The sequence below is a fragment of the Phaenicophaeus curvirostris genome, chromosome 4 (genome assembly GCF_032191515.1).
Source record: "Phaenicophaeus curvirostris isolate KB17595 chromosome 4, BPBGC_Pcur_1.0, whole genome shotgun sequence".
Lineage (NCBI taxonomy): Eukaryota > Metazoa > Chordata > Aves > Cuculiformes > Cuculidae > Phaenicophaeus > Phaenicophaeus curvirostris.
Window position 1 is genome coordinate 61358686 of NC_091395.1, and position 14246 is coordinate 61372931.

The 14246-nt window shown below is 38.9% G+C and overlaps 1 protein-coding gene across 1 annotated transcript in view; it reads right to left on the minus strand.

Annotated features, from left to right (window-relative positions):
* NCAPG (non-SMC condensin I complex subunit G) overlaps window positions 1–10465 on the minus strand; it is a 29165-nt gene extending 18700 nt beyond the window's left edge. Inside the window, exons 1-7 of the mRNA XM_069856270.1 lie at window positions 10330–10465; window positions 9461–9670; window positions 8410–8638; window positions 7602–7747; window positions 6557–6641; window positions 2522–2714; window positions 78–227 (exon numbers count right to left, since the gene is read on the minus strand). Of these exons, the coding sequence (XP_069712371.1) occupies window positions 78–227; window positions 2522–2714; window positions 6557–6641; window positions 7602–7747; window positions 8410–8638; window positions 9461–9670; window positions 10330–10440 (1124 nt within the window). The 5' untranslated portion in view covers window positions 10441–10465. The remainder of the gene's footprint in view (window positions 1–77; window positions 228–2521; window positions 2715–6556; window positions 6642–7601; window positions 7748–8409; window positions 8639–9460; window positions 9671–10329) is intronic.
* Between the last annotated feature and the right edge of the window lie 3781 nt (window positions 10466–14246).

Here is a 14246-nt window from a genome sequence, read left to right on the forward strand (position 1 = left end):
AAATATTTTCTATTTGAAAAAAAAAAAAGAAATTATCCATTTTAGTGACAAGAGATTTATTTTTAAATGCAACGTACCTTAATAAATAATCTGCATATTTAGCTGCTTCTGGCAACAACTGTTCTAGTAAACCTTCACCTTCTTCACCTTTTGATTTTAGATATTCACAAAGACATCTCCAATATAACACATTCTCAGCTGTTAAGTCTTCCAGTGGAATCAGTTTTCTAAACCAAAGTAAATACATACAGATACAAATAAAATAGGGTCAAAGACAACAAATACACAGAAACAGATTATTCCCCAAAATGAAAATAAAATCCTGTCAAAAGGTATTCTCCACAGAAATACTTAAAGACTGACAAAACCCAACTTTCTCATAAGCTCCCTGAGCCTCTCACTACATTACACTGTTCAGTATTCTAAATCACGGCTGTTCATATCAGTTTGCAGAAAGATTTTGCTCAGCCCTTCAGACCTCCTAGAGCAAACACACAAATACATTAACTCTATGAAACAATGTTATACTCTATGAAACATTGGTGTACAAGCCTGGAAAACCGAATTCAATCTGCAGAAAAACAACTATATTAAATTATTTTTCAAGATCTGTTTATGAATTTTCTTCCATTCTTAATACAAGACTTAAACAGAATATTCTAGTAGCAATCATAGTATGCCAAATGCAAAAAGTAACAGACCTGCTTCTCAACAACTCTGCAAGCTCATACTCCATTTACTAGTCAAAGGACCCCCACTCCTTTTTATAATCAGTCTTCTCCATACTAAGCATAGTCTATGATCTCTGCTTTCAGAAGCAGAACCTTACATTGTGCATTAATTCTACCTCAAAATAGAAAAGACAGAGTATCCCTGTCAGTGGTACTCTTCACTCCCATTAATCCCATTTTACTTGCAAAATTACCAACAAAATTTTTTTCTTTAAGGTATCTCTCACACACACACAAATGAAACTAAGCCCCCAGCAACATGTAGCCTAAAGAAAGATCATTCAGTAGCTTCCCATTAATCTGGAAAATCTTTACATGAGAGTAAATTTAACAAACAAATCAGACTTCAAAACCTAAGCATTTATCAAATGGATACTACAACACTCAAGCTGTAGTCAGAAACATCATACAAGAACAAGCCTAATCTTCCATAAATCAAAAAACCTCATTAAGAACTGAATAATTTCACTCACTTGTCAAAATGTCATTAGTCTAATAGAACTACTTAAAACAACTCTCAAATCAGTCTTTCAGAACAGAAGTCTCATTTTGTGCAGAATCAAGCCCATATCCATAATTTTTTTTCTTTTTGAACTTTTTAAGGTATGGGCACATTTTCAGAGGCTGTAAGAAAGTTATTTTACCATTACTGACGCTTATTAAAGCCAGAGCAGAGGCGCCCACATTTATAGCTTTGGAGTGCAACACATACAGCATCTACTGATTTCAAAACATCTGTCATAAGCTACTACTACAATGCAAGACACTTCAAATGATAACACCGCACATTTTCCCTCAAAACACAGACTAAAATTTTGTTATTACTTTTTAATCAGTGATAATTTTTCTTTTAAGTTTATCATCCAAGTTTAGACTCCTATCACTGTTAATAATGACTCCACTCTGGTTCCCTCAATTAAATTCAGCTGCTTCTCACACATTTTTGCTTCCCTTAGCAATTTCCTGCAACTTCAAATTTCTTGTTTTCTTACCCCCTTCATTTTTGCTTTGTGAATTCTAATATTCATCACACCATCTTCTTCATAGCTTAGGAACTCCGTCACATTCTAACAAACATTAACATAGAAAAAGACGCTCCAAAAACACCAACTTCTGTTAATACAAGTAAAATACCTCCAAAAGGAGGCTGAAACACAAGCCCAGAAATTCCACTCTGATTCTCCAAAAACATTATGGATAACTGAACCAGACCCAACTTGTGCTGCCTCTAGGTCAGCAAAAATGAAAGGGAAGCCAAAAGGAATAGGAAACATGTAAGAAAGACCAGAAGCATTAGTGAGAGGGAGGAAGAATGGTAGAAAATGCACTTTTCAGTACTACAAGTTAAAAGAGAGACAGTTACGTTGTGAGGGTAAACTAGAGCATTGTGTTTATTGTAAGCTGTACAGACAGTACAGGAAATAAATTATACTCTAAATTGTTACGCATAGAAAAGCTTGGTGAGTTGATTCATTTACAGCCTCTTCTTAGAATGCAAAAGCGATTTTTGGCATATTCAGAAACAAGAAGTCAAAGACTTATTTTTTCCTCTTGCTTATCTGGAACAATCATTTTCAGCTGGTAAACATAGATTATTTATTTTTTTTTAAAAAAAGGAATATACAAAACACTTAAGGACACAAACACTCAGGAGGCATCTTGGCTTACATCACAATATCAGTGTTTTATCACAGGTAATAGTTACTCTATTCCCCATTCAGATATAACCTTTAATTTAATATTCTTACATAAAACATTCATCTTTTAGAAATGAAAACTGTTCTGCATACCTGTCATCAAGATTTTTACAGTTCTGAACCAAGTCATGAAGTGGAGATAACGAAAACACAGCATTTAGTGCTGACTTGGCCACTTCTGGGCAATTTTCCACATCCAGTCGGTGAAGCAATTCTAAAACATTCCCTTCAGACAACTGTAACCAGGCTTGAAGCAGCTTCTTCTTCATTACCTCCCTAACAGCATCTGTTAAAGGTCGAAAAGTATGAAGTTTTTAACATACTTCCATAAATCATTTTCCTGTAGAAGGCTTTTTGGAAAGGAGGGGAACATTAAAAAAAAAAAAACCAACCACAAAAAAACAACAGCTAAACAAAAGCTTCCTATGAAGCAGTGCTACCTTTTGGAGGCGACACATTTTTTTGGTCCCACAGGGAATATAAAAACCTTTATCCAAAAATTGTTACACCTAAAAGCAGCACCTCAACCCAGAAAAATCTATAAACCTTGAACTCTTGTAAAGTAAGGAAATACCCAGGGACAGCATCGTTATATAGTTGCTTTGTTTCATGCATTTAGGAATTAGCCACTTTTGGAGGCAAGATACTACTATACAGCCCTTTAGTCTGAACTGCCATGCAGAATCCCTGTATTAATTCAATTATTCATCTGTATTATGAAACTTACACAAAGATACTTAAAGTCTCTTCTCCTCATTGCCACAATGAACAGTTTCTGGATCAGTGGAGTACTACTTAATCAATCAAAAAAGTACTTATGGGAACATCTAGAGTATGTACAGCATTAATCCATACATATAGATTTAAGGAAGGAAGAAGAAAGGCTAATAGTCTGGTGAACGTAAAACCATGATAACTAGGGAGCAATACAAGTAGGAACTTTTAGAAAACTATATCCAATATAAAGAAAACAAAGTTCATACACATTGATGACATTCATCCTTCCTCTTATATGTAAGATAACATAATAATAAGTCAGCGGTTAAAAAAGAACTATAAAAAGGAAGGAGATAAATTAAGGTCCCAAGAATGAGAAACCTCCCCAAGAAAGTGAAAAGCACAAACTAGTAGAATGTAGTAGAATGAAACAGAATGGGTGGAGAATTGACAGCTGAATGCACTCTGAAAAGTAGAACTAAGCAGAGTCTGGATCTTGTCTTCCTAGTCTTGTTTAATTATTCACCTCTGTTCTGAAGTCAGTATAGAAAAAACAAACCAAAATTTCAGCCTATCAGTCTTGAATGAGTGAGTTCTTCTCGTTAGCTTGGGATTTACTCAGATGAGCAAATTCAATAAAGATAAATATATTTTTTCAAGGTTACAGAACTGGCAAAACAGATTAAAATGAGGAAATACTAGTGGATGTGTGTATGTGCATTTATATAAATGAGGCAAACTTGGAACTTAAACTCTTTTGCCCAGAAAAGAATATACAATATCAGTGAGGCTACATACACTGGCAGATATTTCCCCTTGTGATTATACGTGTCAAGAAAAAGAGCAACTCCTCAACAGAATCATACACTCATAAAATGGTTTGAGTTGGAAGGGACCTTAAAGATCATCCAGTTCCAACCCCCCTACCATGGGCAGGGACACTTCCAACACGACCAGGCTGCTCAAGGCCCCATCCAATCAGGCCTTGGACTCTTTCAGGGACAGGGTATCCACAACTTCACTGGGCAAACTGTTCCCATGCCTCACTACCCTTATCGTGAAGAACTTCCTCCTGTGTGTGGTCTAAATCATCCCCTCTCCAATCTAAAGCCATTTCCCCTCATCCTATTACTACATGCCTTTGTAAAGAGCCTCTCCCCAGCTTTCTTGAACGTCCCCTTCAGGTACTGGAAGGCTGCTATGATGTCTCCTTGGAGCCTTCTCTTCTCCAGGCTGAACAACCCCAACTCTCTCAGCCTGCCTTCGTGTGGGTAGCCTTCTTAGGTTGAGGATTCAAGAAATGGACACAACGCTCCAGGTGGGGTCTCACAAGAACGGAGTAGAGGGGCAGAATCACCTCCCTTGCCCTGCTGGACATGTCTTCTGATGCAGCCCAGGAAAAAGTTGACTTTTGTGGTTGTGAGCGCACATTGCTGGCTCATGTCAAGCTTCTCATAAATCAGCACCCCCAGGTCCTTTCCCACAGGGCTGCTCTCAACCATATCCTCCCCTATCCTGTACTGAAACTGTGGATTGCCCCAACCCAGGTGTAGGACCTTGCACTTGGCCTTGTTGAGCCTCATGAGGTTCACACAGGCCCACTTCTCCAGCTTATCCAAGTCCCTCTGGATGACATCCAGTCCTACTGGTGTTGCAACTGCACCACTCAGCTTGGTGTCTTCTGCAAACTTGCTGAGGGTGCACTCAATATTGCTGTCTATATAATCAACGAAAATATTAAACAGCACTGGTGCTAGCACAGACCTCTGAGGGAGGCCACTGGTCATGAATCTCCATCTGGACTGCTGTCTGAATGACCATCACCAATTTCTTATCCAACAAACAACCCACACCGCAAATATCAGAGAATATCTATTCTCTGGATCATAAAAGGCAGTTCTTTATGTCAAACATGTCAATGTCAGTTCTTCAACTGAAATGCAGGTCACGTAGTATCTTCTCAGTAAGGGCATACAACAAATACAACAAATGCTTGATCCTGACAAATGACAGATCATCAGAAAAAAAAAAAAGTGAAGATAACTTCCTTCGCAGTTTTTCAGTATTACTAAAATGGAAACACATTCACACTAAGACAAAAGAATTCTGTCAAGACCAAGTATGGGGGTGGGGGGAGAGAAGCAGCCAGTAGAGAAGAAGCAGCTGGTTAGGTTATACAGCAAACTAGCATCCTGATAAGAAATAGTAATTCAGAACATGGGTCTGTCATGTGTCTCTCATGGGTCTCTCTTCAAAAACAAAACCTGAGAAACTTCATTAGACTACTATAGAACAATTCAGGGTAGGCGGGCAAAAATGCTAATTAAAATTTATTATATAGAAGGAGAACTTTTTAAAGTGTAGTTATATACTGCATAAGAAAGCACTCAGCTGAACCTTTCCTCCTTTGTTTTCAAGAACATACTAACATAATCCCCAACTAACCAAAAAGAAAGGTAGATCAAAAAACACACATGCATACAGGACACACCTCTGAAACCTCCAGATACCAATGAACACAGTACTTTCACTTTGATAGTGAATATCCACATATCATTTCTCACAGTTCACATGCATCAGTACACAAGGAAAATTCTCAAGAGAAAAATTCAATAAGATTTTCCAAATGAAGTATGTGGGTAACACACTAGCACTCCGTAAAACTAGGAGATTATACATGAATTTCACAATAAAATTGTGTTCTGATAAAAAAAGCCATATTCTATGTAGGCAGGCCAAAACTGTCTCACTCAGATACATGTGACCTTTTGGCAACACTACCACACACAATTATGGGTACGCTCTCAATGGCTCTTTGTACAAAAATAGTACAGTACAGGGCACATAAAGAATAAAGCTGCTTCATGATGAAATGAATAAAGGTCAATCAAAAATTTACTAAAAAATGTTTCAAGCTATGTAAATTGAAAACTAGCTGAGAATCTCTCTCTCTGAATGCACATAGGAAACATCAAACTTATCAAAATTATCAAACTGAAATTATCAAACTGATAATATTCAATTTCAGTTCCTGAATATATTAATCAGTTACAAAAATATCTGTAATGAAACATATTTCAAAATTCACTGAATAAACAAATAAGTAGAAAAAAGTAATTAAGTACACTGTTGGGTTTTAGTTTAGTAGCATATGGTTCTATTTTAGAGCTCAGTGGTTTTCAGGTTTTTTGAAAAGTGAAATCTTTTTTCTGGTTTGTCCACTATAAGGACAGTGGAAAACCAAAGCAGCAGGCAGAATTTCTTGTGCTTAAACATTTCCTGGTACCTCATGACTCCCCTTAAGCTCCTTATTATTCCCATCACAGTTTCCACATAAACCACCCCAAAAACATTACAAAGTATTCAATTTTAAACATTTATATTAAGATATTGAGAAAGCTGATCTCTTACCAGATCTGTCATTAAGTCCTTGTTGCAACAATTGTACTCTCTGTGCTATTGACAAAGCTCTCATGTGAACTTTTTCTGCCAAAACCTTAAAAAACATGAAGACACTGAAATAAACTTCTACAAATGGTAACAACCGAATTCATTAAAGTACCTGTGGATTTAAACTTTCAGTTATACCAATCCACAGAAACCATAAGTCAATTAAAGTCTTCAATATCTAAACCATCAGCATCATAATAACACATTAACAAGCAGATTCTTATGCATGGAAGAAAATGTAAAATAAAATAAAGTAATAATGAAGTTATCAAATAGCTTAGAAGCTTGGCAGCTCCATTTGAGTGCAATACCTGGATAGGAAAACTATTCTCTCTTTGAAGCTACAAAAGCAATGAATACCAGCAATAAAATGACTGAAGTACTTACTTTCCTTAAAGCCTACTCTCACAGACTCAGCTAAAAAGAAGGATTTAATCTAACTTAAGAAAGAAGATGGTTCTGTATGAAAAAAAGTGAACATTTTGTTTGAGGATCTTGCCTAAGATGCCTGCAGAAAAAAATATACGTGGTAGCATAACTGTAATATCCAAAATATTCAATTTTTTTACAGTAGTAGTGCTGTGATCCTAACTTTACTTAATTATCAATTATGTAATAACAGAGAAGAAAAATTGCTTCACAAACATCGTAAAACACATCAATAAAAACCAGAAAACTGTATACGTGATCTACATTCTTACTGTCTAATCCTGCAGAGCTAAGTTTTATTGCAAAAGTAATTTCTATCAAGAAAATTTCACAGTGAAATTCAGGGGTGGGTGTATATATATGTGATATATGTGTGCGTGTGTGGATACATATATATGCAAGATACATACATATATATAAAATACTGGAAAACTTCTATTAACTCACCCTCAAAATACCAGCAACTGAAAATAAATTACTTAACTGTTCTTAGTGTTTAACCAGCAAAATATAATAAAATTTTTAAAGCCTTTTTCCTAAGTCAGTCTTTGAAATAATATTGAGTGATCCAACTTACTTCATATGCCAGTTTCCTGACAGATTCCTTTATATCCATAGTGCGGCCTACAATTTTTGGCAAAGTCCTTTGTGATGGAGCAATACATGACAGCACTGCCCGTCTCACTTCTGAATTTGAATCATTTTCAAGCAATGTGTTGTAAACTGAAAGTAAAATAGTCATAATAATGTTTTCACAAGAGTTTGATACGCTGTAGAAAACCAGAAAATACTCAGAAATTCAGCAGCTGTTACTGAAATGCCTGCCCTGCCTGTTTAGGATCACACTCTTAAGATTTTATAGCAATTGCACGTGGAGCTATGACCTCAGAAGAGGTCAGACAGCCATAATCTGAAACAAAACTAACTTCTCTACAATTAGAAGTACAAAAGGGTCCTTAGAGGGTAAGAACTGAGCAGGCATGTATTATGTGTCCCTGGCCACGGCACAGGGGTTGGAAATGGATGACCTTTAAGGTCCCTTCCAACCCAAACAATTCTGTATCTCCACCCCAATTCACAACACACCATTATGCTCGCCATCCTTCAGCTACATTCAGATCGTTGAATAGCCTGAGCCCAATATGATTTGTCTGTCGTTTAATCCTCTGTGGATCTCTCCTTCAAGCAATTCTGTCTTTTCCCCTTGAACATGCACAACTCTTGCATCCACAACCTACTCTGACAAAAAGCTCCACAGTTTACAAATTTTTACAAAAATACCCTCTAAGACTTGTTTACTCAATGCTTTAAGCATTAAAATGTTTTAAAGTAATGCAAATCAACAAATGTTGTTCTTAAATAAAAAAAGAAACAATACTACTTACTATTAACAACAGGACAGTTTTCATCCTGAGGATCTTGAAGTCTCAACAAAGCCAAGATAGCTTGAATTCTCACATTTGAAAATTTATCATTAACTCTAATGAGCATCGCTTTGTTAATTTTATCAAATAAATCATCATCAATCTGGGCGTTCTCTGGCATATTTCCCAAAATCTTATTAACAAGCTGGCATGTTCGAAACCTGACCGCATGGCTGTTTGCGTTGTGAGACTTTGGAAAAGAAAAAAAAAAAAGTATTCTTATAATCACACTTTTCTCATTTCCAAAATAAGGCTAACAACATGCACATATAAGTAGTTAAAATTCTATACAGGACATGAAATACATATTTCTGTATTTCAAAAGCTTTTCCCATTTAAGTTTATTTTTAATAAAATTAAAAAGTCACAGAACTGGAAAACAACTACAGCCCATCACTTATATCAGTAGCATTTTACATAATTAGCAATGCCTTCACAAAGGAAGAGCATGCTTACCACTCTATGCAAACTACAGTTTATTAGCTAACTTATCTCACTGTCTCCAGAAAACACTCAGAGAGGAAAAAAAAACCAACCAAAACTATAGCAGCAATGATGACCAGTGATCTTGGCCCCAACAATAACTTTTCCATGTCAAAACACTAGTTGATCACATTTCTATATAAAACTTGCAGTAAGCAGAAAGGAATCCTACCTATGGCAATCAAACTTTTATGAAAGATGATTTAATACTTTTACTTATCAAAGAAACAGTATAATTCAATTTCCACAACAATTCCACAATTTCACATTTATAAATGCACCCATAGTAAAGCCTATAATGACACATCTGACGGGCATATAAGAAACCAGTTCATATTTTCTCATGGGCTTAATTTTTGAAATCCAGTTGTTGGGTTATTGGGAGCATGGTGTTACTCAAAGTACTATATTTGCCTGCTTTTGCTTTCTAAGTTTTAGTTTGTAGGTATCCTCTCCACTGACAGCAAGCTTCCTCCACTGCATGAAGTTTCCATTTGCTATGTTAAAGACTGAATAAGTGTTACTGTACCTCAAGCAGAAAGTTAAACACATAATTCAAAAAGGAATTATCTTCTTCTCCTTCCTCATTACCATCTTCTTTCTCCATTTGATAAAACGAGGTAACAAATTTAGCCACAAAATTGATCACTTGTTCCACTGCTGGTTCCCGTTTGTAGATTATCATAACATACTTAAGGAAATGAATGAATTTTTCCTTAAAATCTTCCTTATCTTCCAACTGAAAAAAAAAGTAAAAATCACAACACGACAAAAGATAACTACCTGGTTGATCTTTCAAATGCAATACCACAGAAAAATAAAACAAATCAGTTTAGAATTGAGAGCTTCCATTTAAATATTTAAAGAGCTAGAGCCTTGTTGTGTGCTCCCCACTGAATACTTTTTCGTAACTCCACTGTAAGCACCCATCTTGATCACTGGACTCCATTCTGGAGTTTACATTTACCCACTAACAGGTTTCAGACCGATAATAAACACCCTCATCCATTATTATCCTGTGTCACACCTACTTCCCAGGTACCCAAACACCATTAACACAACACCATTAACACGTACAGCGGGAGGCTCTAAGACTACTGTTCCCAGGAGATAACGGTGTGTAAGAGTTCAGCATATGGCTTTTCTCAGTTGCAGGGCCCTCCATAGGCACACTAGCCTCAATACTTTTTTGAGGGGAAATGGGGCCGAAAAGGCTCCCTGCTACCTGAAGGAAAAGCATCCTGATAAGATCCTGACCAAGACTGACAACCTGACACTGATCAACAAAAAACCAGACGCGGCCCCAGCCCCAGACGCGGCCCCAGCCCCAGACGCGGCCCTCGTTAGTTTTAGCCCGGCGGCCGCAGTTTCTGCTGAGGGCCCCGAGACCGAGCGTACCTCATCATAGGCGCTCTTCAAAGCCACCACCAGTTTCGCGTGGTTCTGGTGAAGCTTCTGGGCCAGCTGAAAGGCTTCCCTGACTTGCAGAACCTTCTTTTTCGCCCCCATGGCTGCAGACAAGGGGTCGCTCACACCCCGCCCGCTGCCGCCTCACAGCCCCGCTGCCCCCCGCCTCGCGCGACGCCAACGGCCGCGGCGCCCGCGCTTCAAACCCGGCGCGCGAGACACGCTCCAAGTCTCGCGAGACACGTGGCGGGATTGGGGCGGGGGGGTGGAGGGGGGAGTCGCGCGAGCAGATCGCCGCGCGCGGGAGGCGGAGCGACCGTTGGGCGGGAAGCGCGCGGAGGGGCGCTGCGGCGCCATCTTGTTCAGAGGGGCGGGGAGGAGGGAGGGGGCTTCAAAGCCAGGGTGGAATCAGGGCAAGCGGTGGGTGTAAGTGCACCCAGATTGTGTGTTCATGGAATCAGAGAATGGTTTGGCTTGGAACGGGCCTTAAAGATCCAGCCAAGGAGAAGCAGCTGATGAGCTCTTCTATAAACAGCTGGGGCTAATCTCTAGATCCATGCCTCTTGTTCTTGTGGGAGACTTCAATCTTCCTGATATCTGCTGGAAGTACAATAGAGCAGAAAGGAAGCAGTCTAGGAGGTTCCTGGAGTGCGTGGAAGACAACTTCCTTGCACAGCTGGTGAATGAACCAACAAGGGAAGGTGCCCTCCTGGACCTGCTGTTTGTGAACAGAGAAGGCCTTGTGGGGGATGTGGCAGTAGGTGGACGCCTAGGACAAAGCGATTATGAGATGATAGGGTTTTCTGTTCTAGGTGAAGAGGGTGGTTAGCAGGACAGTCACATTAAATTTCCAGAGAGCAGACTTTGGACTGTTTAGAAGGCTGGTTGGCAAAGTCTCATGGGAGACAGTACTTAAGGGCAAGGGAGCCCATGAGGGCTGGGAGCTCTTCAAAAAGGAAATCCTAGCAGCTCAGGAGAAAGCAATCCCCATATTCCAGAAAAAAAGCCGGCAGGGGAAAAAAACAGCTTGGTTGAACAGAGAGATCTTGAGTGATATCAAGAAGAGGAGAAAATGTTTATGGGCTCTGGAAGAGGGAACAGGCCTCTTGGGTGGACTACAGGAGGGAAGTGAGACTGTGTAGAGAAAAAATGAGAATGGCTAAGGCCCGAATAGAAATCAGATTGGCCAAGTCTGTGAATGATAACAAAAAGTCTTTCTATAAATATATAAATAATAAAAGGAGGACTAGGGAGACCATACAGTCCCTATTGGACGCAGGGGGAACAGCAGTGACAGGGGATGAGGTAAAGGCTGAGGTACTTAATGCCTTCTTTGCCTCAGTCTTTAATTGTAAAGAAAGTTGTTCCATCTGTGTACAAACCCAGGAGCTAGAGGAGCAAAATGAGGCTCCCGTGATCCAAGAGGAGGTGGTCAGAGCCTTGCTAGCCCAACTAGACACCCACAAGTCTATGGGGCTGGATGGGATTCATCCAAGGGTATTGAAGGAGCTGGTGGATGTGCTGGCAAACCCCTTTCCATCATCTTCCAACAGTCCTGGAAGACTGGGGAAGTCCCACTGGACTGGAGGCTGGCTGATATTGTGCCCATCTACAAGAAGGGTTGCAGGGAGGATCCAGGGAACTGCAGGCCTGTCAGTCTGACCTCAATGCCAGAGAAAGTCATGGAACAGGTGATCTTGAGTGCTACCATGAAGCACATGCAAGAGAACCGGGTGATCAGGCCCAGTCAACATGGGTTCACAAGAGGCAGGTCTTGCCAAACTAACCTGATCACCTTCTATGACAAAGTGACTCGGCTGCTGGATGAGGGAAAGGCTGTGGATGTGGTCTTCCTGGACTTCAGTAAAGCCTTTGACACCGTTTCTCACAGCATTCTGCTTAGGAAACTGTCAGCCTCTGGCCTGGACAGGCGCACACTCTCCTGGGTGGAAAACTGGTTGGCTGGCCAGGCCCAGAGAGTGGTGGTAAATGGTGTGAAATCCAGCTGGAGGTCAGTTACAAGTGGGGTTCCCCAGGGCAAGGATCCTTTATCGGGCCTGAGCAACACGAGGCAGTGATCTCCATAAATCATGTGCAGTGAGACAAGCTGGTTGTAGAATATATTTACCGTTTACATGCATATGTGTAAATTTTTCCAGAACTCTTATGCATGTTATATTACTTCCGGAGGACTAATTGTAATGTTATTATGAACTTCACAACAGTCAGGACTCTTGCTGATTTGGAGGCGGCTCCACCTCTCTGTCTGACCTTACATTTGAAATAGAGACTACAAACAGAGGTGATTACAGAAGACAACACATCTGTTCAGCACAGATCATACTTCATACAAGATGTTAACATCTTCAAAGAATGAACAGTGTCTGGAAAACACTGTCTGAAAGACAACATGCTATCAGTCAGAGGGATAGTCTGTCTAACTTTCAAGAAATAAAATTACTTGGATGAAAGTTTACTTTAGCTTAAGTAAAAAATATCCACTCTTTGTTATAGTAACTACTTCTTGTATCGTAACAAAGGAGATTAAGTTCCCTAGGTGACAGGTTCAGTGGCTGGTTGCTTAGTTCCCTGGGTGAACTACCTAAGCTAAATCCAACTTGAAGACAGTATTTCTTATTGAAACAATTTTTTTGTGTGTATCACCTGGCAGGGGGGAGATGGATAGAACGGATAACTGAGTTGTTGGAATGCGTGTTTGTGTTTGTTACAGAGTAGTGAAAGTTTTCCCAAAATTTTCAAGAATTTGTTGTGAACCTAGTGTTTTTCCAGAACTCCTTTAACTTGAGAGTAGTAATAAATACTGTATCTCATTAAAACCAGGAAAGATAACAAAGCTCAAATTCCAGGGATACGTTACAGGTTACAGAACTTACTATGAGACAGGGATGATATTCAATGAGAAGCAAGACAGAGGATGATCAGCTGAGAGAAAACCTTCTGAGCTTTAATTACAGAGTTATGGACAGCATTCAAAAGTATGAACAGAAGTAGTGAACTGTGGACACTAGGAGCTTAAAATATTTGATGCCTATAAGTGTTCAGGCTTTTTTTAAAAAGCGTCCAATTCCCTCAAGTGATGACAGATACTTAGTAAGGACAGATGACATACCATCAAATGCAGGGCAAACAGGCAGAACCTGTCTTGTACAAGGGTTTTTTTGCCTTTCTAAGTAAAAAATATACAGTTACCAAATAAAATAGAGAAGCACTAGGGGTCAGTCTTGTCTCAGATCTGACTCTTCTGGTGTTTTCTTTAAGAAGGAGATTTTTATCAACAAAACAGTGGAATGTTTTTCTCTTTACAATTGTGTCAAGGATTATGCAGTATGGGAGCTGTATGTGAAGAATAAAGGGAAGCAGCAAGAGAAAGTGTTCTGTTTTCTAGATAAAAATATTGTTATTAAATCATTTATGCTTGTGCAGAGTTCGGGTTTTTTTCTGACATATTGTATTATCATACATTTCTTTATTTTTAAAACTGATACTTGCTTTTTAAAGTGAGTCTTTTCTATTAACTTTTAAGCTGTGTGGATCTGGCCTAATCCCCTTCTGCTCCTAGAAGGCAGGAAATGGATTCTATATGATGAAGTTTGATAGTAATGTAAGATCTTACATGTTAACCTTTTTCATAAAGGTTTTTTTGTTTTATGTTGGAGAAATTGTCACTCTACAAAACCACTAAAATCAACTGCAAGTCCTCAATAAGTTGGGGGTTTTGTAAAGTTATATTTTTTAGGGAAAACAATGTGTAAGCATCTTGCTATTTAAAATATTTTTACTGAACTATAAACTTCTCTAGCTTTTTACAACTATAGGAGTCTGTTTGTGGAGAAGAGGATGAAAACAGGAAGAGAAGAACTGGTAAAACTTTGTGATTCTTGTGGCTT